Raw genomic sequence first — 22,593 nt, forward strand, 5'->3', positions numbered from 1 at the left:
TAAAAAAGACGAGATGGAGGGTTTCAGTGAAGGGTTGCTTGGATATTAAAACAGAAAAATAAAATGCAGTTGCTGAATGATAGAAGATAAATAAAAGCCACATGTACAACAACATGCGAACACTTAGTAAAGTCTGGTACCTCTGGTTGAGCAGGGCCAGCAGCTCCCCGGCGTGGTACAGGTCATTACGCGTCACGCGGCTGAAGCGGAACGCGTTCAGGTTGCAGAAAGTGACCGCGGGGAACATCATGTTCGGGGTCGAGACCTCGTCCAGCTTGGTGACGTGCGGGTACTCCAGGTAGAAGTGGATCCGGTCCACGCACACGTACAGCAGGAAGGTGAGGGAGCCCAGGAAGAAGACGAGCCACAGGCAGCGTTTGATGCAGAAGCGCTCGTAAGTGAAGATGTGGGAGATCCCGTGCAGGGTCGAGCTGTGCGCAAAAACTTCAATGGGTGGAGGTCGATTCGAGTCCAGCTCCTCGGTTTCTACTTTGAGATCCATGGTCTGTGTGCAACACGCTCGAAAACAGATTGGAAAAACACGCACGGTTCAGAGAGAGACTGATTCATTCACCTGTGGCGCAAAGTGTCATGATCCAGCCGGACAGGTGCCAGTATTGGACTTGGTGCTTTTCGGTCGCCATCTCTCATGCACCCTGCGAGAGGAACATGTCCAGCATCCGTGGCTCTTCCAAAAAGTCAGACGAGTGGGAATTGCGAGAAAAAGTGGCACATTTCACAAAAGCATGCGCACACAAGCTGCAGGACTCTTCGTGCGTTAAGACATCCGAACCAAGGTCCATCACCACTGCGCTCCGGTGGTGCAGGTTTGCAGTGAAGCAAAACAAGCGAGAAGAAGGGAGTGTTTCAGCAGACTGAGAATCCGCTGGTCGGGCTGAAGTCCCGAGACGCACGCATCATTCCTGCGTGCACGCCAACAAGAGGAGAAGAGGAGAAGAGGAGAAATCCTTCTGACACTTGAGCTCGTTTATCAGGAGTTCGCACACCACGTCTCTGTCACTCACTGATCCTCAGATCAACGTGAGTGAGAGTCAGACTGGTGGTTTTATTCTGGTCGGTGCTGAGTCGTGAGCTCCTGCGTGTGCGTGTGTGTGTGTGTGTGTGTGCGTGTGTGTGTGTGTGTGTGGCAGCAGCAGTGGAGGAGAGGAGAGAGAGTGGAAGCTGCTGCTGTTCATCACCTGTGAGTTACTATAGTTTCAATCATTCACTTCACATGACTGCAGACACAGGTTGAAGAGAGGAAGAGAGAAAAGAAGTGAGAGGATTTTCCATTATGCTCAATGTCCAGCTTCTTCTGGACAAAGGACAAAATAACTTCAAAATAAATAATAATTATTGCAGTATAATTTTGATGGATTACAGTTAGGAGATGTAAAACATATTGATTCCAGATCTGCTAAATATTTTGCTTTTGGTCCAGTATTTGTAATTCTCTGCTCATGAAGTGCTGTATTACCCAGCACTTATCTAGACAGAAGACATTAAACTGGACATCACCTTCAAAAGATCAGGGGTCACACATGAGGCCGAAAAGGTCAACATCAAACCAGCAGATGCCTAGAAATCCTGACACATGCTATTATCCCTCATTTCCCAAAATGCAACTTGCTAACATCGTCCAACCAAAGTCAAGACGTCACGTTCTCTCCTCTAGCTCAAATCTATCACAGCCGTTTTCTTTCCTTAGTCTTTTTTTGGGGGAAACAGAAGCTTGTTATTATGCAATTGTTTTGTATTCACCTCATTGCTTCTAATGGAAAAATAAAAATTGATTTAAGTTGGCCGTGTTGAACAATAAATACCTTGTGCCACCATTACAGTGCTCTCATTATGATTTGTCTTTGTTTCCAATTCCTCTTGTGCAAAATGAAGCTATAATATCCTGGACACAGGTGCTGCCATCTTGTGCTTTTGAGTCTGTGCAGTGTTGACTGTGGCGTGGAGCCATCAAGGTCCCGATGATACACATGCTTAACCCCCAAATAATCAGTTTCATATTTGTTATACTACATTAAAAATAATTTGAGAAGCTGGAAATGTAATTTGGTATTTTTGCTTTGAAGAATTGAAAAGTAATAGTAAGTTGTTTTCTTTTGTTTTCTTTCATTACTATGGAGCACAGTAAGGTATTTGTATTGTGTAGTTGCACAGTGTATTTGTCATTAAGTGTGGTAATGTGCAAAGAATGTTTTGCTCGTCAATTTTAAAGTGACTTTGCCTATAAACTTGAGTTATGAACCCTACATGTCTTGTGAGCGGAGGTGAAGGTGTCTCAACTGCAACTTTCCAAACAAAGTCATTATCAGGCAGAGAAAAAAGAAAGAAAGATTATTAATGATACTGTCTTTGCCATGTTTAGATTGGACCATGAATAAACAATGACATTTAGTCCCCAGCTGGATACTGGCATGAAAAATGGATCTGGCAGCGCAACAAGGCTGAATCAAGCTTTGTTAATAGGACAAAATATTTATTACTTGTCATAAAAGATTCATTACCCACCTTGAATGAATCAACACGAAGAAAAAAAACTAATCTGTGACATTAAAGTCTGCGTACATTCGCCACTGTTTCCAGAGGCTGTTTCCTTTCCTCCCACATCCAACATAAACAGCTATAACTAATGCAGAAATTTTAATTTTAGAAAGCAAAGTCGTGTGGTTTAATATATATATGACTGTATGCTGTTATTTATATATATAAAACACTCATGATATTATGATGGATGAAAGTGACAACACTGAGACACACAGAAGGCTCAGAATAGCAGCTCAAAATGCCAACAATACTCAAATGACCACAAAGAGATGTAAACTGCCGGAAGAGACTCGAAAGACAACAAAGACACAAAATGGCCATTAAGAGACGCAAAGTGACCACAAATAGACTCAGAATGACGAAGACACACACCTTCACAGGGATGCAAAACAAACGGCCCTAAAGACACAAAATGGCCATAAAGAAACACAAAATGACAACAAACAGAGAAGCAAACTGCCTATGAAGAGACTTGAATGACCACAAAGACATAAATGACCATTATGCGATGCTAAATGACCACAAATAGATCCAAAGGGTCTGTTAAGACAAATAACTATAGATGGAGATGCAAAAACAAATGCAAAATGATGCAAAAGTAATACAAAGTAATGATTTGCACAAAGCAGGGGCGACGGTTGTCTCATAGTGAAACAATTGGTTTTGCAGACACTAAAATTCCACATATGATTTGATGTTCGATGTTTGGACTGAAGCCATATGATGGTAATACATATTTTGATAATCCAATAACTCTGGCTGCAGAGGGCCTCAAATATCATCTGCAACCCGGCTCACCCCATCACCAAACGTCTCCCCTCTGACACACACATGACTAAAAAACAGCTTCTAATCCAAAACTGTAAAAGTGTTGAACTTTGCTGAACCCCACAAACTCACAACAGACACACACTGAAAACCCCATCTTGCAATCATGTAATCACTTAAGTATGCTGATATTATTCATATGCAGCTGATTATTTGATTATTGATCATTTGCACACTGCATGTCACTTATTTTTTTACTCGTGTATTTTATATTTTACCTCTTTTCACGTTTTTTTTTGTTGTCAATACCAAGAAGCAAACAGATGAGCAGGTGTAGATGGTGGATTTAATCAAACAAACAAAAAACAGACTTACGGTTCAGTAGACAGGAGGCAGGCAGATCAAATGAACATCCAAAAAAAGGCAGAAGGACAAAACTGAGTAACGACAGAGAGCAGAACTCAAACTGTAACAATTCCAACATTTAAACAAACCAGCAAAACTAACACATGTTCTCAAATGAAACAGGAATGACTCAACTCAGGGGGCACATACCTGGGAACAGGTGCAGACAATCACGGGAACAGGAAATCCTCACAGACACAGGAAGTAAAACAACAGAGAGACACACACCAGGAAAGAAGCTTCAAAATAAAACAGACACTAACAAATCCAAAAACAGGAAACAGAGTTATCAATCTAAAAATACAATAAAGTTCAAACACAAGAAGATTACAAGACCAAACCAAATATCAAGATTTAAAGACATAAATCAAGTCAACACAATCTCAAGTGGACCCAGGACACGTGCTTGAGACACAACTTAAAAAAACATTTGTTGTTATATAAAAGTATATATATATATATATATGTGTGTGTGTGTGTGTGTGTGTGTGTGTATATTTTCATGATTCCTTAAATACAGACTCTCATGGTGACTGCTGTCCGTGGTGCTGATGCGCTGTGTTTCCCCTCCAGGCCTGCGGGGGGCGGCAGAGGGCGCTGCAGCTTCATGTTTTTATGAGCAGAAGAAGGAAGTGGACCATGTGAGCAGCAGCAGTGGAAACATGGCGGTGTCTCACAGAGCAGCTCGTCTGTGTCTCCTCTTAGGACGGACCGTTACCTCCCTGTCGGCCAGGAGGACTGTCAGTGTGCCGGAGAGGAGGTGCTACGTCTCCACCTCCACCTGCAGCAGTGAGTTCCTGTTAATGCGTAAACACAGGTGTTAGCTGTTAGCAGTTAGCTTGAGCAGCTCAGAGGTCAGTGTCACATCAGGGGCAACAGATGATGGATGATTAGTTTATTTATAGGCTTCCCCCGTTTAAACCCGCTTCTCCTGCCACAACAATAGCGTCTGTACTGACACTGGAGACATGTTTACTTTGTGACCTTCAGCTTTTCTTCATTTCAGCAGCTTCAAATAAAAACTAACAAGTTTCCTCTGGTGGAAACTTCTTAGACCGTTTAAACAGACTGGAGCTGGCTCTGTAGTTTGAAAACATTTACTCCAGTACTGTGTTTACTGAGTAACCATTTAAAACTATTTGATACCACTTTATGTTTGTACTGTAAACAGTGCAGAGAACTACTGTTCTGTTTTTTAAACAGCTTTAGTTAATGTCACATACGTTATTAAATTACACTATTAAAAATCACACCAATACTTCCCAACATTTTTATTTAGCTGTTTAAAATGTTTAATTTGAATAACTGATCAAGGTGTGAAGGTGCAATGCTTGAAAATGTACTTTTTACTGTTTTTCGCTCCCATTGAACAATTCAGTGACTATCGATCAGATTTTAAATGTTAAATGTACATCTGTAAAATGTTGCCTCAGTTTCATTCTCAAATTCACCATTTGTTTGTTTGTGCAAATGAAAAGTTGAATTAAAACCTGAGAAAACCTTAATCATGCCTGAACGAATGTGATTCACTGATGTTTTTCAGAGGAGAATGTTCACAGGAAAAGCACATGTGGAAGTTACAACTAAGAAGTGATACAGTGTCGCCAGTCAGTTTAATTTAATCTGATTCCAGATTGAATTCTACATTTCTTAGTTTGGGATCCACTTGTTGACTCCGATGAGGCTTCCATTATTAAACTCATTCCATTGAGTAATCAGATATTCCTCTCTTTGTGGTGTATTCTCTGCAGATCTGCAGTTCAAGCTTGATGAGAGAACAGCCCACAGCAGTCTGGACCTCTTTAAGAAAGACACTGGCATCATCTACCGCATCCTGGGCCTGGACCCCAGCAAAGTGCAAGACAACCCGGAGCGTTTCCGGGACTGGGCTGTCGTCTTTGGCGATGAGAAGATCAGTAGCGGACGACACTACTGGGAGGTGACGGTCAAAAAGTCTCAAGAGTTTCGTCTGGGTGTGGCTGAGGTGTTGATGTCCCGGGACGACTGCGTGGGGACCGACAGCTCCTCCTGGGTGTTCAGCTACGCTCAGCGCAAGTGGTTCGCCATGACCAGCAATAAGATGGTTCCTGTGACGATTGTAGGCAAGCCGGACCGTGTAGGCATCCTGCTTGACTACGACGCGGGGCTCCTGGCGCTGGTGGACATCGAGAAGCCCAGGATCATTCACAGCGTCAGGGCAAAGTTCAAGGTTCCTCTGTGCCCTGCGTTTGGACTTTGGGACGGGGAGCTGCTCACACACTCTGGTCTGGAGGAGCCTGATGGCCTGAAATGATGCAGATTAACCTGTGATGGCGATGATTCTGATGGTGGTGACACAGAGTTGCCTGGGTTTAGTACCATGGCAGCACTTATTACAACATAATCTTCAATGCAGGAAAGAAAGCAATATCTTCCTTGGGAATCATTCAGCGCTTATTGTGATGGTTACTTTTCTTTGTGCCAGCTGTTTTCATAAAGACTGTTCATAGTATATAGTGCATTTGGAAAGTATTTAGACCTCTTCATTCCACCTTATGCTAAAATAAAACAATATGTATATTTTCCTACTTATCAATCTACACTTCATTATCATTTTATTCATTTACAAACAAAAAATATTTTTTAGGAAATTATATAATGAATTTGATTTTAGCCAAAGGTTGTTATAGAGAAAAAAATGGAGGTGTTAGAATTTTTCTGATTGCATTATTGTTGCATACTGTATTTGACACGTGTTATCCAGCCTCAGGCAATCATTTCACAGAAGCTGTTTTTGTGTGTACCTCATATATGTCCACTAACCGACGTGAAAAGGATGTGAGCTTGTTTTTGGGAACACTAACTGCCAAGCTGTCATTTTTGTATTCTTTGTGTTCAGACTACAGACCGTTTCAAATCCCAAAAATCTGCACAAAAGCTTTTCCAGCCTCATGTTCATACTGTGTATTGTTTTATAAAATAACGTCACTGAAACTACATTCACAGTCCCTTTATTTACAGCAGGAAAATACATATTTACAGCGACAGAGTAAAGCTAATGTCATGCTGAGGAGTCGTTTGTTTGCCATAGTTCAACTAAAATAAAACTGTGAATAAAATGCGCTGATTTGAGAAGATTCAACTGTAAAATTATGTTTTTGACACATGACTTGGTTATGCATAAGTTTCAATTTAGCTTTTTATATAAATTATCACTTCAAACACGACCGTGTCCAGTTGGAAATACTCATTTGCACACATTGCAATTTAATTATACTGTGCTTATATTTTGTGCTGGAGTAACCTAAACATGCATTGTTCCCTGTGCCAGAGACGTAGACATGTTTCTGTGACACACGTTTAGCTCACGCTCATGTTGTGAGAACAATTCATCCAGATAGAAAGAAAAAAACGGGCACAAACACGACGAGGTTTCAGCAGTGAGTAGACTGGCCTGTGAGCCTCAGTACAATGTCATCAAATACACAGAAAACCTGTTGTTTCAGTGTCGAGGCACAAATGAAGCACCTCCTGTTGAGGTAGAAGAATTAAGAAGACTTATAAGAATATCTATACACTTATTGCACAGTGGGGCAAGAAATCCCTCAATCAAATAAAACAATGAAGCAAAATATAGCTCAACATTCAAAACGAATAAACATAATTTTCTATATTTACATCAGAAGCTTAGGTCAAGGTTTTAATCTGTCCTTGTTAATCAGCAGGATTACGTAACAATTACATGACGGTTTTCTGCGAAACTTGGATTAATGGTCAGGAAAGAATCCACTAAATTTAGGTGTGGATCCATAAATGAATATGGGACTGGTTTTTATGAGTGTGTGCATTTGGTGCAGATCCAAATTAGAATAGGGAACTAGGGCCATTCTAGCTAATATTGCACCGAGCCAAATCATGGAGTAAATTTTTTAAGCAACACATTGAACGGATGTATTCTGCTTTATATTGTTGACCAAACCCCCAGTCTGCAGCAAAGCACTACGAGGGAATTTAGTTCTGCATCATTTCAACAGTCCAAAGAAGATAAACACAGTCATTCATGATTTCCCTCAATCATCCCGTTCTTTCACTCCTCATAGGTGCATAATTAAATCAACTGGATTTACATTACAAACCCTTGTGATCCCTTGTGGATTAAACAATGCTCTTCAGCGTATCCATTGAGGTCTTCTGCTCCTCTGCGTCACATGGGGATTCTCCGTCAGCGTAAACACGCTGGTACTCTTGCAAGACTGAGACAATAACATCATGGCCAAACTGCATGGCATCGTCCAGGGGCGTGTTCCCCCATCTGATGGACAACACAATGGAATATGGAGTTGAATAGTTTGTTATAGTCATTTGAAGATGGACACATGATCTACCGTTTAAAAAATCTAATGAATTTGTTTATATTTAAAATCCCTACCTGTCTTTCATGTGGGGGTTGACTTTACATATTTCAGTCAAGAAAATTACAGATTCCACATGACCTGAAAGAAAAGAAGAGGGCCATCTCACATTAAAGCAGGAACGGGCAACTCTCACCTACGTGATCGTACTCCCAAACCACACTGAAACATTGTAATGTAAATGCCACGTTTAATTTGCTCTTGTTTGAATATCTAAGCCGAGATCATTGAAGAACGAATGAACTAATAATAAAGTGTCACCTTCAGCTGCAGCGATGTGGAGTGCCGTGCGAGAGTCGTAGTCTCTCTGCTCCATGTTCACAGCTGAAAGGGCAAACCTGGAGGGATGACAGAGGAGCAGAAAGGAAAGGTTAACTCGAGCGATGGTTAACTGTCAGATACTGGGCTGAGAACAGACGAGTATCTGTGCAATTACATGAGCGACGAACATTCTAAAGCATCATTTAGCTCGTAAAGGTTTTACAAGAACACTGGAGGAGAAGTTATTGCCTTTGTTGACCTGATCGTCTGTAACGTATGAAGCTAAAAGAAAACATAAAATGTGATTATAAATGTGCCAGCAAGCAGATAGTTTATATTTCTACAGATCCTGACCCTGTTTTCCCATGTTTCCACTTCTTATGGGAATCAATAGGCAGAAATGTAATGTTATATTTATAATTATGTTATCATAAGTGTCTGATCACTTGAAGCCACCTGAAGGCCACTGAGCTTCTCCGACACGCTTGGATCCTACACACTGGTCCTTTAATTAACTCTTGGTATTCAAGTTGTGTACTTCTAAAAACTGGATGGAGAAGTAAAGTCTGTGTTTGTATATTTACCTCCTAAGAGCTGTGACGTCACCACTGTACGCTGCAAACATCAGTTTCACCACCGACTTGTTCTAACAGATTAGAAGGCAGATATAAGAGTGTGAAAGTAAACTTATTGTTAGGTTTTTACATAAAAAGCCAAACAGGCTGCTACTTTTCTTTAGCCTGAGAGTCTACATTTGTGGTCCCAAACTTACTGGATCATCATCCGATCTTCTTCTGGGGTCGTGTTTCTTAGTGAAGTGCCTCAGGTTGTCGTAATTGTGGAAGTTGAAGTATGAAACCAGCTCCTGGGGAAGTTAAAGTTAGATCAAGTGTTTGAAACATGCAGATCCAGATAAATTAGATAAAGAGACATTAGTGGAGCTGTGATGACGGCTGCACACCTGACAGAAGTGAATTCCACGAACACTGTTTCCAAGACGGTCCAGCGGTGGAGACCAACACATCATACCCATGACGTTAGGAACCACCAGCAACACAGCACCTGAAACTCCAGATTTAGCCGGCAAGCCCACCTGAACAAGAGGATCAAACAAAATGTGTGAAGACTTAATACCTGGAGAAATAAGAGAAACCATTATTTTAAACTCATCGCTGAATTCCCTGGTGACTCACATGGAAAGCAAACTGTCCTGAGAAGTCGTACATGCCACAGGAATGCATGAGACTCAGGGTGTTGCGAACCGCTTCAGCGCTCAGCACACGCTCGCCTGTGGTTGGACAAATACCGCCATTGGCCAGTGTGGCAGCCATGACACTTCCTGACTCGCAGGTCACTTCAATGGAGCACAACTGTCATGGAAAGAAAGAAACAGTACAGTGCTGAGAAATATTCAGGGTTTCTGTTGTGGTCACATAGTTATCAAGACATTTCAGGAGATTGTAGATGAAATCATGGAAACCTTAGAAAAATTATGATATTAGTAAATAAATTCTAAAATATAGATTTCTGAAGAAACATGAATCAATATAAAGTTAATAAGAGATTTTAAGACCTGCAGATTCACCTTTAAGAAGAATGATCACACAGAACATTACCGAACGAGCAATCTGTCACATGCAAGTACAGCCAAAAAGTTATTTTTTCAAAATGAGCAATAAAGGAGTATTTTTGCTTGTGAAAAACACAAAATGTGGCAGCAGAACAGACGACACTGTTTCTTTAATGTTTCCAGGGGACACTGAAATGGGGACACAGCTGGATGCTGGATTCTGCATAAAAGCTCTGTTATTAATATGTTATATCTTATGAGCTCAACCTGATCGAAGTGTTAAAACTAGAAGTTGTGTATTTACAAAGTAGATATGATCCATGGCTTCATGAGATCCTGCTGTCACAGTGTTGTCTCACCTGAAAGTAGAAGTCAAGGGCTGCAATCATGTCGGCATTGTCAGGAAAGCACTGCAAACACAAAAGGGTACGATTAGAGTCAGCTTGGATTGAGCCTCTTCAGTTTTTCTGAAAACCTGAGCAAATGATTGTAATTAAATAAAACCAAAAAAAAACAATCTTACCCTTTTCTCTTTGAGGTAATAACCAATTGCATAATTCCTGTCACCGGTCTCCCTCTCTGACTGGAAACTGCAGGAACATACCAGGTATGAAAAAATCTACATTTCATGAGGACAAGTAGGTTGATTTCCTGAAGCGTGGTACTCACGTTGCATTGCTGAAGCCCACATACTCAGTACCGGCCATGCTTTTCAAGAACTCCATCACCTGCAGTAAGGATCGTATTTACACATGGGTCAGGACTTCAAACCAACGACTGGCGTCAAGTGTGGAAATGAAAAGATTTTACTTACATGGTCGAACCTCTCGGCTTTATTTGAATGAGGCTGTAAACAGAAGTGGGGTAACGTTATTCTCTTATTCCAGTTTTAAGTACGTGAAGAGACAGCGAGCCCCTACAGATGGCAGTGTTTGAGTACTTTGACGCTGAGGTATTGAATCCAATCTCATGTGGCCGTTGAGGTGTGATGTGTACATGACGCCTTTGTGACTGTTTCCATGTGGCAACGTGCTCACTGTGGCCTGTGGGATGTTTATGGCCATGCTTGAATTCCGGTAAGGGATCATTACCAAGCTGTGGAGTTACCAAAAAGGGACGGCAGTCACATTCATATTTAATGACCCATAAAGGGGAAATTTGATATCAAACATTAGTGTGAGGTGAAGGGATGACCTGAGGATAAACCCCAGGACCAATAAATGAGTCTCTACAGATAATTCCACTCTTGTGCTCTGATCTGTTGATTTTAAATAAAACATGTGACATTCAAACTTTTGGAGGTGCAGTTGTTTTAACTGGGGCATGAATATTGCAAAAACAGATTTATCCCCTTTGCATGTAAAATATCAAGCTTTAAGGATACAACATTTCTCAGAATACATAAATAACATGTAAATATAGAATAGAAAATAGGATGACATTGCCCCCGACTACATTCACGCACAAGGTATGGGGGCTGACACACCTTCTACTCTGACAGCTGTAATTGGCCAGAGGTTCACAAACGCCCCTGATCAGGAACCAAACACACACTCCCTCCGTCACTGCTGAACCTGACCTACATGTGATAAGAGGTCTCTTCAGTCAGGCCGTGAAGCTTCAGGACGACACACAACCATATATAGCTAAACACACTCCCCGCTACCAAAGACACACACACGGCTTAAGTTAAGGTCAAAGCTCACAGATAAGACCGGTCAGTCAGCTGGTGATGACCATAGTCCAACTGCTGTGGGCATCGAGTGACCAGCCAGCAGATGAATGATTAGATAAGTGATAGCTGTTGCTGACATCAACGTTCAGGAGTAAGTTTCTTCACTAATTTTTATAACAGATTCTATAAACTGTGTTAATTGTGAATATTTCAACTAAACCAAAAGAGTCAAATTCTGTGGCTTCTCACTGGACTCGAACACAGAATCAATGACGCCATGATTAATATTTTTTAAACCAGACAGATCCCAGCCTTGTCAGGTGTGTCTTCATAGGACCCAAAACTTGATTTCAGATTGGGGCCTGTTCGTCAAATGCTATTTGCAAATAGTGTGATCATCACGTTTCACTATGATGTGTGCTGCCAAATTTCCAATAAATGTGGGTCACAAGCAGGGGTGGATCCAGGGCTGGGCCCAGGGGGGCATGGGCCTTAACTGAAATCTGATTGGTCCATTAAGTGCCCCTGTCCTGTCAAACAAAAGTATTTTGTTTATTGACCTCTGTTTTTGTGGAAAAGGTCAGACTGTGCTGTTTCTAACTTTTTTAACTGTAATTAAGTCTAGTGAGATGCTGCAGGGAAAGAGATTTAATAAGGTCTGGGTTTTAAAAACTGTTCTGGGCCATGACACGTTTCCTCCTGAGATGCCACTCTTTGTTTTACTCTCCTACTGATTAAGGATCAACTTGTAATATATTTATTGTGCAAAGGAGAATACAGGTTTTATATATATATATATATATGTATATATATATATATATATATACATATATATATAGAGAGAGAGAGAGAGAGAGCAGTCAAGATTAAGATGTTACCTTGATTAAAGAGCTGATGACGATAGCTCCAGCATTCACCATCGGGTTGTGTGGTTTATCTGCACAAGAAAAGAATGTCATACTGATCAACAGCTGATATTATAGAGATTTCATGAGGAAGACGTAGAGTAAACATTAGTAAACAAACTAAAGAGATGCAGATCTCTTCTGTTTGCTTTAGAGCAGAGTGAAGAATAGCAACTGGTTGTAAAGGTGAGGTGATAAAATGGTAGAAAATCTGGCAAGAAGTCTTTCTTTTGATGCAACTTTTGAAGGTTTGTTCTTACAATACCTTCATCAATTACCAAAAACTGTTGAAATCACAGATAACGAACCGGAGTTTCCAAGATTTCTCAATAACAAAATAACATTTCCCATATATCACTTTATTTATATTGTGTGTTCTTGTGCAGAGAGGGCAACTGGAGTCTTATCACTCACCTTCATCATTTAGTGACAGTTTGTTGAACCTGAATCCACTGGGCTCTTTGCCGACAAAATGATGAACATGCTCACTTCCAAATTCGTGCACAGCAATGGCGTACTCCAGGGGCTTCACACAGGACTGCAGACAGAAGGGAACCTTGGTGTCACCCACTGAGTGTCTGCATCACATGAGGATGTGATGGAGATGAATGGAAACGAAATGTAAAAATGGAAGTAGGTTAGTGAGATGTTTCTGACGATGAGTGATTTCAGAATGGAAACACTGATGTGAACATTAGATGTTAACTGTACCTCTGTCCGTCGATTGTGCACAGAGACACACCCCAGAGATCAGCGCTGAACTTAGCCAGCTGAGGAATGTAATCAGCTACCTGTGGAAAGCCAAATGAATGTCAAATGCAAATGAGTGAGGGTTTAACAATGAATCAGCGAGCACTGACTCAGCGTGCGTGTTACTTACTTGTCCTCCCTCCTGCTGTTGTGCACTGTCATAAATCGTATTAATCTCCTGGGTGAACTCTTCAAAGTTGGGGATGATGAACTTCTTTTTGAAGGCCTTAGTGAGCAGCATGATGTTGTTCACCACAAACCTACAAAAAGACACATAATACTGTCATTTTACTGATATCACAAGATGAGACAAAATGATTAATGAACAGATTCTGCAATTATGGTTGGAATTCATTGTTTTATTCATTCTGTTTATTTTAGTCCAATTTCAATTTCCAAGAGGATTTTTAGCTTTATTTTTAATTTGCTCATTAATTGATAATATATATTCAGTTTTACTTAAGTTTAGTGATGACTTATTAAATTCAGACCATTTCTTTGTGATAAGCACTTTCCCTTCCACTGTATGTATAAGTTGTACCAAACTTTTACAAACCAGCAAATAAAACTAATTTCAATGAAGCAGACACTAAATACATATCATTAATATACAATATAAACAACTTGGGTCCTAACACAGAACTTTGTGGCACCCCACAAGTGACCTTTAACAAGTCAGAGTCATCATCGTCTCTAGGTACATATTGATATCTACAGTATCTTCAAGATAACTCCCTCTAATGTCACAGCTTCCCAGTTTCAAACCATCGCCTAAGTTTGGCATTTTAAAAGGTTGGCAACCATAAAAACCAGCCTATGATCACTTGTAAACTTCTGAAGTTGGGCAACATACAAAGTCAGTGCTAAGTGACCTCTGCTTTAACAGCTGTTTACCATGGGGGTAGAAATATTTTTCCTTATGGGCTGCATGCCAACCAGTGGCACAGGAGCAGTTGCAGCGATAGACGGAGGAATGGCTTCTCTTAAGTAAATTCTGGATGCTGATATCAAACAGTGAGTCAAGAAAGTGAAGCTGAAAATAGGCTCAGTTCTACAAACACATTAATGACCCAAAGCAAAATCCACCATGAACTACTTTCAAGAGACACGAGCTGGAGCTTTTGGAACGAGCCTCACGGTCGCCTGACCTGAACATCTCTGGCAACCTGTTTGTAGATCTGAACCTGGCTGCTTGTGCCAGACGGCCTAAAAATATCCCAGAACCTGGAGTGAAGTGGAGAGTGGGCGATCGCTCCCATAGCAAGAATAGAGAGACTCTTAGCTGCAGCTTCATGACATGCGTGCCAGCTATGATATACTATCTGCCACAGGGAAGTTCACAATTAATATTAAATTTTTTGTTCTATATTCAGAGAAATGTATGAAACATTAACATTTGGCGCCAGGCTCTTTTTTCCAATGACAAAATAAAATAAAGAGAATATATAATTTGCCTCGGGATGCCAGAACATTTGAATGACACATTTATTATTATTTATTAAAGAAACAGCAATTTAATCCAACAATGTGTCAGCAAACTTCAGCTTCTTTGACTCAACCACTGAGACTGGTACTGCCTCAGAAATGTTTATGTTACCAAAACTCTATCAGGTTACATAAACTGAATACTTATAGATTTTAATTGCTGTAATTGATCAGTGCCGTGCGCTCTAAGGGAAGGAATGCATGTCCTGCCACAGCGAGACGGAACTAAAATATCTGGCCCGCAGTCCTCACTAATCTGAGGCGATGCTAGCGTGAGGTTTTGGGACATGAGGAGAGGAGAGTGGTGAGAGCATGCATTATTCATATGGGTCATTTCCTTCACAAAAGTTGAAGATACTCCCCTCTATATTTAGTCCTACATTTATAGTGAGCACTCTTGAGGAATATTTAACCTCACAAATGTCAGGAAAACAAGCACAGGAGTGGAAGATGGCAAAATTAAGTTGGACGAGGAGAAGCAGTCTGTGTAACTCTGCAGGCCAAATGATGACTGAACGATGACACTTGTCATTTAGGAAATTATACAGTTTGGACAGCAGGAGCCCCCAGATCTGTTGAGTCAGCTTGTGTAGTTGCCACGACCTGGAGCTTGACCAGAAAGATGCCCTTTCTCTAACAGCCCCAGTGACCCTCGGTCTTCCCCTTCCCTCTGCTGCTTTGGCTGGCAAGTGTGCATGTGAATGTGTGCACCTGTCACCGTCAGTCTCCTGGACTCAAATAGCAATGACCATAGATAACCTCATCACAACAGAACATTTTGAAAGACCCTTGATTTAACTTTGTCCCTAAAATCAGTCTCCTAGTTTTGAAATCGTTCTCAGTTTTGTTTTAAGAAAAAAAAAAAAATCACCTTCTGAAGAGCTTTTTGTCCATCATGACGGGACCATTGGAGTCACGTGAGTGTTGTCGCATCTGATTGACGCAGTCACGCAGCCGAGGGTCGGACGTCATCAAACCTGTTTTTCTCAAAGCCTGCAGAGGGAGGAAATAAGGTTTGAGAACTACAAGGGCAGAAGGGCGAACCATCAATGACGGAGACGTTATCAAATCAGTCTTTGTGTAATGTCAATTTATAGGATATTAAATTGAGATGAAAAGTGATTTCAAAGACTCAGGGGTGCCAACATGGCACGTCACTGGAATGGCTCCAATAAGTCACTCGGCAGCCGGACAGTGACAGTATGAACCATGTGTGTCTATTTTGGGGACAACATGTGCGTGACCCTCCTGACCAGAGGGGCCCCAGGCCCTCATCTGACATCTGTTGTTGAGGGATTCTTAACCTCGGGCCAGGAAATGAGGAAGTTGTGCCTGAGCTCATGCACAACACTTCTCTGCTTAATTTAGAGACTGATCCTTCAACTGACTGGTTTTTTTGAGCAGTCTGGCTCTTTGTTTCCATGACATTCTGAAATTACATGTAATTTTCCTGACACAGATTCTGCAATTTCCCATCTTTTAACCAAAGACACTGGAATCAGTGAAGCTTAACTCTTTTATTATTTATTATTATTTACCACAAAATATTGTTGTAGGCTGATATAAGTCTACATGACTGCAGTAATAGATGGTAATGACAGGCCGGGATGCTAACACGTTACCTGTCTATGTCCTGCCCCATTCACCTCTGCAAACACATCTAGTCATGCGTGGTGTAACAGCGAGCAACCTGTGTTGACACACGTCCCTTCTAATGCGTGCTCCTTTTGAAAATCAGTAACCATAGACACCCAGGTCACCAGATGTCCACATCTGCGTCTTTCTCTTTTTAATTTGAGTCCAAAAGGCTGCAACACATGAAGCTAAATGATGGAGTAATGTTCGTAGCAGGTTTTTAGTTATCAGAGCACTGTGTCCTGTTCTTCTGAATTACTGTAGGTACGATGTCTGGACACACCCTGGAAGACCATAAAATATAAATAGTGGTGGCATAGGTTCACAGAGGCTTGGTAACGTGTGTGTGAGTGCGTGTACTGTAGTCACTAAGTAAACCTTTGATTTCGCTGTTATAAATACTTTTAATCTAAAGAGGTTGTTGTATTATTGGAACTAAAGCCCAGACACAGTTAAAACTAACGTGTGACAATTGCAAGTTGTTCTGGAATGATGAGTACGTCAGTCCTCAGGATCACACCCACAACATCATTACATAAGAAGGTCTATAGATAAACTTTAAACTTGACCCTACATCCAGCTGGTAACATGACTGTTTCTGGCTCCTATTTCACTTCTCAAAAATCAAACGCAGCTGCAGGGGAGAGTGTTTTGTGTTTTGTGTGATGATCCAGAGGAACTGTGAAGGTGCTGTTGACTCACAGAGATAAACTGGGGGAGGGGGATCATCTCTTTGCCTTCAGTGATGGTGTAGAAAAGCAGGTCCTCCATGCTGGACATCAACCTACTTCTGCGGAGGAGAACACATAAAAATAAACACGACCTTATGATCTGTAGATTTGGGCTGGTTCCAGTGTTTTGAGTCAAAACCAGGAGCAGTGCGTCGACATTGACGTCAACAGAAGTGAAAATGGTGCAAAACATCAGCATCAGCGATTAACCTCTACTTTAAATGACGTGAGAATCAATAATGTCAATGTCATGATTATAGCATTACAATAAAAATACAGAGTTCTTATAAACACAGGTTTTTTCAGACCTGTATTTTGAATTATTCTCTATGAATTCTATGTCAACAAAACATGAAAAATGTTGATGTGCAGGTGATGTGCTCCAGCCCTGTGTATTTAACTCTGGTACGTTGCTGATCATAACATGTGTGTCTGTTGTGAATTTAAAACAGTTGTTTGTACACAGTACTGTCAGTATTTACATCTTTTCTACTGTCAGTCAGCATTAACACAACAAAAATGTGTTTTACCACTGAAACAGGCATTTCATTAAGGAAGCAGCAAAGAAAAGTAAAACGTCTCATGTTTGACTTATCATTTGGTGGTAAATAAATAAATGCAGCCTACATCCAGAAGAGGCCTTTTAATAATACATTAGCCTCATAAATCATGACTTTTCTCAGTTTTGTTTTATGGCAATATTCTTGAGACATTATGCAGAACAATAACAGAAAAATATGTTGGATAATTAATGTTGATTTATTCATTTGCAGTCTACTGTGACCTACTTGGAGTGTCCTTGATCCACATCAGGGCCCTTCTGCTGATGAAAGGCTCTGTGGGTGTGGGGTGATGCTGCGACCCAGCAGGGGTGAGGAACAGGTTGCTGCATCCTGGACAAAACAATGTTGTCAGCTCCAGCTCTGGCGGAGATCCCTGCATTTTTAAACAGCTGCAAGATTCCCGGGTTAGCTGTTCTCAGACTTTTCAGCCAATGCATTGTGATAAAGACGACTTAACGTTTAATAATTCAAAGAGGTTTTTTTTTCTGTCCACCTTCTGTAATTGTGTTTGGAGAGATTTTTGTGACCGGTGCCCCTTGGTCCTCTGAGCTAACTAATAGTTGCTGCTGTCTTACACACTGGATCAAGTACAGGCTGTTGCTTGGGGGCGGTGCCGTGACACAGGGAGCACGTTGACTCAGATGGTGGGGGTCAACAGACCCCACCGTCTGTTATCTGTCAGAAATATCCCGCTATTGATGGAGACTTGCAGAGGATTACAAGCAAAGAAAAGGGATGAATAACGTCACTATAGAGACAGTTAGGACATAAATCAAATTGTAGCATTCAATGGGCCCAAGTTTGAGATTAAATCTAAATAAAAATCTGGAAAAAGAAGCTTCATCCTTCAAACCTTCTGGTTTATTCAACAGTTAACGGTTGTCTTGTGTATATTTTCCATATATTTAATTAATGATTTGTTTTTTTGTCTACTTTAAAGACCCTGAGGCTTTGGAACGACCAACCTGAGAAAATATGGCAGGCTGATTGTAGTGTCCTTTGAATCAAATCTTAAAACATACTTTTATCACAGACTAATGCATTCCCTGATTTTACCAAATTCTAGTTTTTATTATTGTAAAGGGTGGTCTTCTTAAAATTTCTTTAACATTGCAATGTGTTTGTTTTATGCTGTATTTCATTTTTTATTTGCAAAGCACTTTGTGAGGTTGTTTAGAGAAGTGTAAATAAAACTAGTATTTGTGCTCTTGGTGACACAAGAGTGATTCATCTTTATCGTTCATTTGTCAGATTGAATCTGTTCGTGTTTTTAAAGAGTTTTGTTAATGTCTGGTCTGGTAAGTAAAAATAAAATAGGTAAGAAGTCAGAGGCGTCACTACAGAGTCTGCTTCCACTGTTGTGGGATGGCGACACCCCCTGGTGAGCTCCCCACACTAACACACTGAAACATTACTGTCTTGTCCTCTAGGTGGCGCACTAACTCCAGAACCCTTTACTCAGACACATCACAGTCAGAGTGTTTTTTCTGCAGGTGGGAGGAGGGTGAGCAGGTTTCCTGGTGCTTCAAACACACTTTATTGTATCATTTGGGATTCTTTTGAATGTGAGCTCTGACTTCCTGTCTTTGAAGCCGAGCGAGATGTTGCGAGTTGAGCAACTCAACATCTTCTGCTCCTCAGTGAGACAATGGCTGCCTGTGATGGAGCAGTCAGGGGACGGAGCTCCAGGAAATCAAATCTGAATAAAACTTTTTTGAGATACTTCTCATTTTCCTGCCGCTCTTTTTAATCCAGTTCTCATGAAGACAGTTTAAATACACGGAAAATGGTCCCGACGATAAGCCTCCGCGCCCATGTTCGGTTTCACTCACGCTAAACATTCACATTCTACGTGTCTCGTTCTTGCAGACTGTGTCGTATCCACTCCCTTGCAGACTTTACGTGATGACATGGCATTATCTTCATTAGCAAACAGACGAGGCCTCGCAGGTTCCCTCTGCATTTTCTAGGCATGTGACTTCTCAAAAGGGGTGCATGCTAACCCATGGCCTCTCCGCGCTACCTCGGCCATTTGTAGCTTCTCTGTTTTCAGGGAGAAAATGTTTTCCATTCCTGGGCCAATGAATGCCACCTTTGTCCCTTCATCCTCCATCTTGTGTGAGAAAGCCCCCCTTGCTGCACTCAGCGAGCCTGCACAAACTTAACCTCTTCCCCCCTCCACCTCACACAGGAAAAGAAACATACCGGGCCTGGTGCTTTGATTCAGGCTCAGTAATCTGGAGGTCTGGATAAAGCCCTGGCTTAGAGGCCACTGTGGACGGCAAGTTTCAGGGACTGGAGGAAGACTGGAGGAATGTGACAGAGACAGTGTGTTCATCAGAAAAAATACTATTGCGATTGAATTTAAGAATGGTTACCTGGTTAACTGCATCCAGGAATGTGAAAAGAGAAAGATGAAGGCTGATTTTAAAATCCCTCTTTACTCAAAGTTAATGTAGTGCCAGTGATTTATATTAGAATGTTGTAATAATGAACACAGTAGGAGAAATGTATTAGTGCTCGAGCAGTTTAAAGCACATTAATTATCCTCATTATCAGCCAGTCCTGGCCACATTACACCAACGTGACTGTGCCATGTTCATAGGATTGATGCATGCTTATGTTTCTCAATCACCAAACGTCCTCTGGGCCTTGAATCTTACTTTACTCAGGATAACACACCACCCACTGAAATACCTAAAACACTTCAGATTCAGATTTACCAACTTTCTGAAAATGTCACTGCCTTCGTGGTGATAATTTGATTTTAAGGAGATATAAAAAAAGAAGATGATGACATCAAAGCCCCAGATCAGAAGCTGTTAAATGCTTTTAGAGATTTAATGCATCGTTGACTGCATCTCTCCAATTAAAGGATAAAGAACCATTATCCCTGCGCCACCCAGGGTGAAAGGAATTCCATCACACACACTCTATCTATGAATCTGTGTATCTATCTGTTTGTCTGTCTGTGTGTGTCTGTCTGTCTCTTTCTCTCTATCTATTCATCTGAGGTTCAGATTTTGTTTGGACCCAGATGTAGTTTGTGGTCACAGTAATCATTTCCTCTGTCAGTACTGAATTGATCCCTCTCTAAAGTCGGCTGAGGGACAAACCCCACAGACACTCCTCAATCTGAGTAGAAGTACATCTCTGTCTGCTCTGATTTAGTCAAATGGTTTTTCTATAAATTTACTGACCTTTAAGAGTGAACGTTTTTCTGCTGCAGTAGAGGAATGATGATGAGACCTTTGTGCTACCTCAGCTTCATATGAGTTCAATATCATCTGTACATTTTCGCACATCAATTTAACATAAACTCAAAATCTTCTTTTTTTCTTTGTGAATGAGGATTATTTCATGAAAGTTCAACATGTCACATATGTTCATGTTCTTTTTTCCTGTCTGTCTGTAATCTTAATCATGTTGTTGGTCCAACACTGAAATATCTTATTAACTATCCACTAATCTGCCATGAAATTCAGCACAGATTTAATACCCTGGAGATAAACATCTTCCACAGAAGATGAGTCTTCCTCTATTTCTGATCCTGTTCTCTCCCCCCACCTGACAACCACGAGTGGACCTCTGTTCAACATTTTCCCACGTCAGATGTACTTTCATTCTCAAGACAATATCCTTATATAGTTGCAAATGTAAAAAAAACCAAGGTGCTACACTGACACCTGTTATTCACAACTCAGAATGGTGTCATCCAGGAGAAGCTGACAAAGAAGAGCTTGATCTGAGGATAGTTGGGCCAAGTCTGAGTCTGAGGAGACAACTTTAAAACTGCTGGGACGTCCTAACACGGCCTCCTGCACACAGGATGAACTCTTTTGATTAGTTAATAACGTGTCTCTTCCCCTGACTCTGCCCACAAGCCAAACTTTATGTTTTCTGCTCTGATGAAAATAGCAAAAGTTGTTTCCACATGGTTTTTTAAATCCAACAACCAATTTTGCTTTCAGGTGTGTGGTGAGTGTCCCCATGGGGCCTATAGAATGGTTTAGTCTTGTTGCATTATAAATAAAATAAAAATAAAATCCCTCTATTTGATTATTTTGCATATTCACAGTCATTTCTTGAATTAAGCTTTTTTCCTTTTGTCACAGCAGCAGTGATTTTTTAAAATGTGCACTTCACGTGTGTTGTAGCCACTAGCCCCTCATCCGTCCTCTCATGATTCTCTTTTAGCAGAGACATCTAAATGAGTCAGCTGTTCATGAGGGACAGGACACATTGTGAAAGGCTCATCCGTCCTGTCCTGTCCCTCAGGTGGGTGCTGCTCTACCCTCCTGTCACCAGTCTTTGTGTACACAAGAGGACCCTCAGCCACCCCCTCTGCTGCGGTCACTGTGCCAAAACCTGGACACCCTCTAGACCCCTGGAGCCTCTGTGCACGTGTACAGTCGTGAAAGATCAGCCTCCCCCGCGCACACACACACACCACCCTCCTTCCGTCACTGCCATCTCCTTCCCTTCCTACCCTCAAATCAACACACCCCCTCCTCCTCCTTCATCCTCTGAGCTTCCACACCCTTCCTCGCCCACCAACCCCCATCCTCACCACGCAGCTATCCCACTGCCCTGCCATCTCGCAGCATTCCGCAGGCCGTGCACACAGAGGCCTATTGTGTGTGCCAGCAGACGGCCGAAGGCAGCATACAGTGCGAGCAGCAGCAGAGAGGGAGGATGTGTGGAGCTGTACATTGTATTCCCGCTGTACATCGGTGCAGACCTGATAGTGCTGCTGTGGCAGATAAATGTGGAATGATTGCTCCTCTGCTCTCTGCTGTGTTGTATGTTTGGAGGATGACCCTCAGCACTTGTGGGATGAAGTAAATGTTGGCTGTGATTTCTTCTGTGCGTTTCCATCAGTGCTGCTTTAGCTG

General features: G+C 41.4%; 3 protein-coding genes across 5 annotated transcripts in view; 1 reads left to right on the top strand and 2 right to left on the bottom strand.

Annotated features, from left to right (window-relative positions):
* LOC109635330 (acid-sensing ion channel 1-like) overlaps positions 1-4,069 on the bottom strand; it is a 44,943-nt gene extending 40,874 nt beyond the window's left edge. The window contains exons 1-2 of one of the 3 annotated variants that reach the window (XM_069526789.1): positions 3,883-4,069; positions 3,703-3,764 (exon numbers count right to left, since the gene is read on the bottom strand). Coding sequence is in view for 1 of the 3 variants with exons in the window: in XM_069526787.1 (XP_069382888.1) it covers positions 141-502 (362 nt within the window). In the remaining 2 variants the exon portion in view is untranslated. Of the gene's footprint in view, positions 1-140; positions 1,119-3,702 lie in introns of those variants that run through there. The other 2 variants (XM_069526788.1, XM_069526787.1) reach the window with 2 other exon arrangements.
* A 259-nt stretch (positions 4,070-4,328) lies between these two features.
* Positions 4,329-6,848, top strand: spryd4 (SPRY domain containing 4). The gene is made up of 2 exons (XM_020096306.2): positions 4,329-4,521; positions 5,484-6,848. The coding sequence occupies exons 1-2, from the start codon at positions 4,395-4,397 to the stop codon at positions 6,023-6,025; spliced, it is 669 nt and encodes a 222-aa protein (XP_019951865.1). The 5' UTR covers positions 4,329-4,394; the 3' UTR covers positions 6,026-6,848.
* LOC109635243 (glutaminase liver isoform, mitochondrial) lies at positions 6,707-18,272 on the bottom strand. The gene is made up of 18 exons (XM_020096305.2): positions 17,924-18,272; positions 17,107-17,194; positions 15,641-15,762; positions 13,415-13,544; positions 13,246-13,325; positions 12,949-13,112; positions 12,508-12,566; positions 10,769-10,801; positions 10,624-10,682; positions 10,478-10,544; positions 10,314-10,364; positions 9,578-9,754; positions 9,346-9,477; positions 9,157-9,249; positions 8,969-9,030; positions 8,385-8,461; positions 8,141-8,204; positions 6,707-8,023 (listed from the first exon to the last, which is right to left on the bottom strand). Exons 1-18 carry the CDS (start codon positions 18,133-18,135, stop codon positions 7,867-7,869), a joined length of 1,827 nt encoding a protein of 608 aa, XP_019951864.1. The 5' UTR covers positions 18,136-18,272; the 3' UTR covers positions 6,707-7,866.
* Between the last annotated feature and the right edge of the window lie 4,321 nt (positions 18,273-22,593).

Source organism: Paralichthys olivaceus, chromosome 6 (genome assembly GCF_024713975.1).
Source record: "Paralichthys olivaceus isolate ysfri-2021 chromosome 6, ASM2471397v2, whole genome shotgun sequence".
NCBI classification, from domain to species: domain Eukaryota; kingdom Metazoa; phylum Chordata; class Actinopteri; order Pleuronectiformes; family Paralichthyidae; genus Paralichthys; species Paralichthys olivaceus.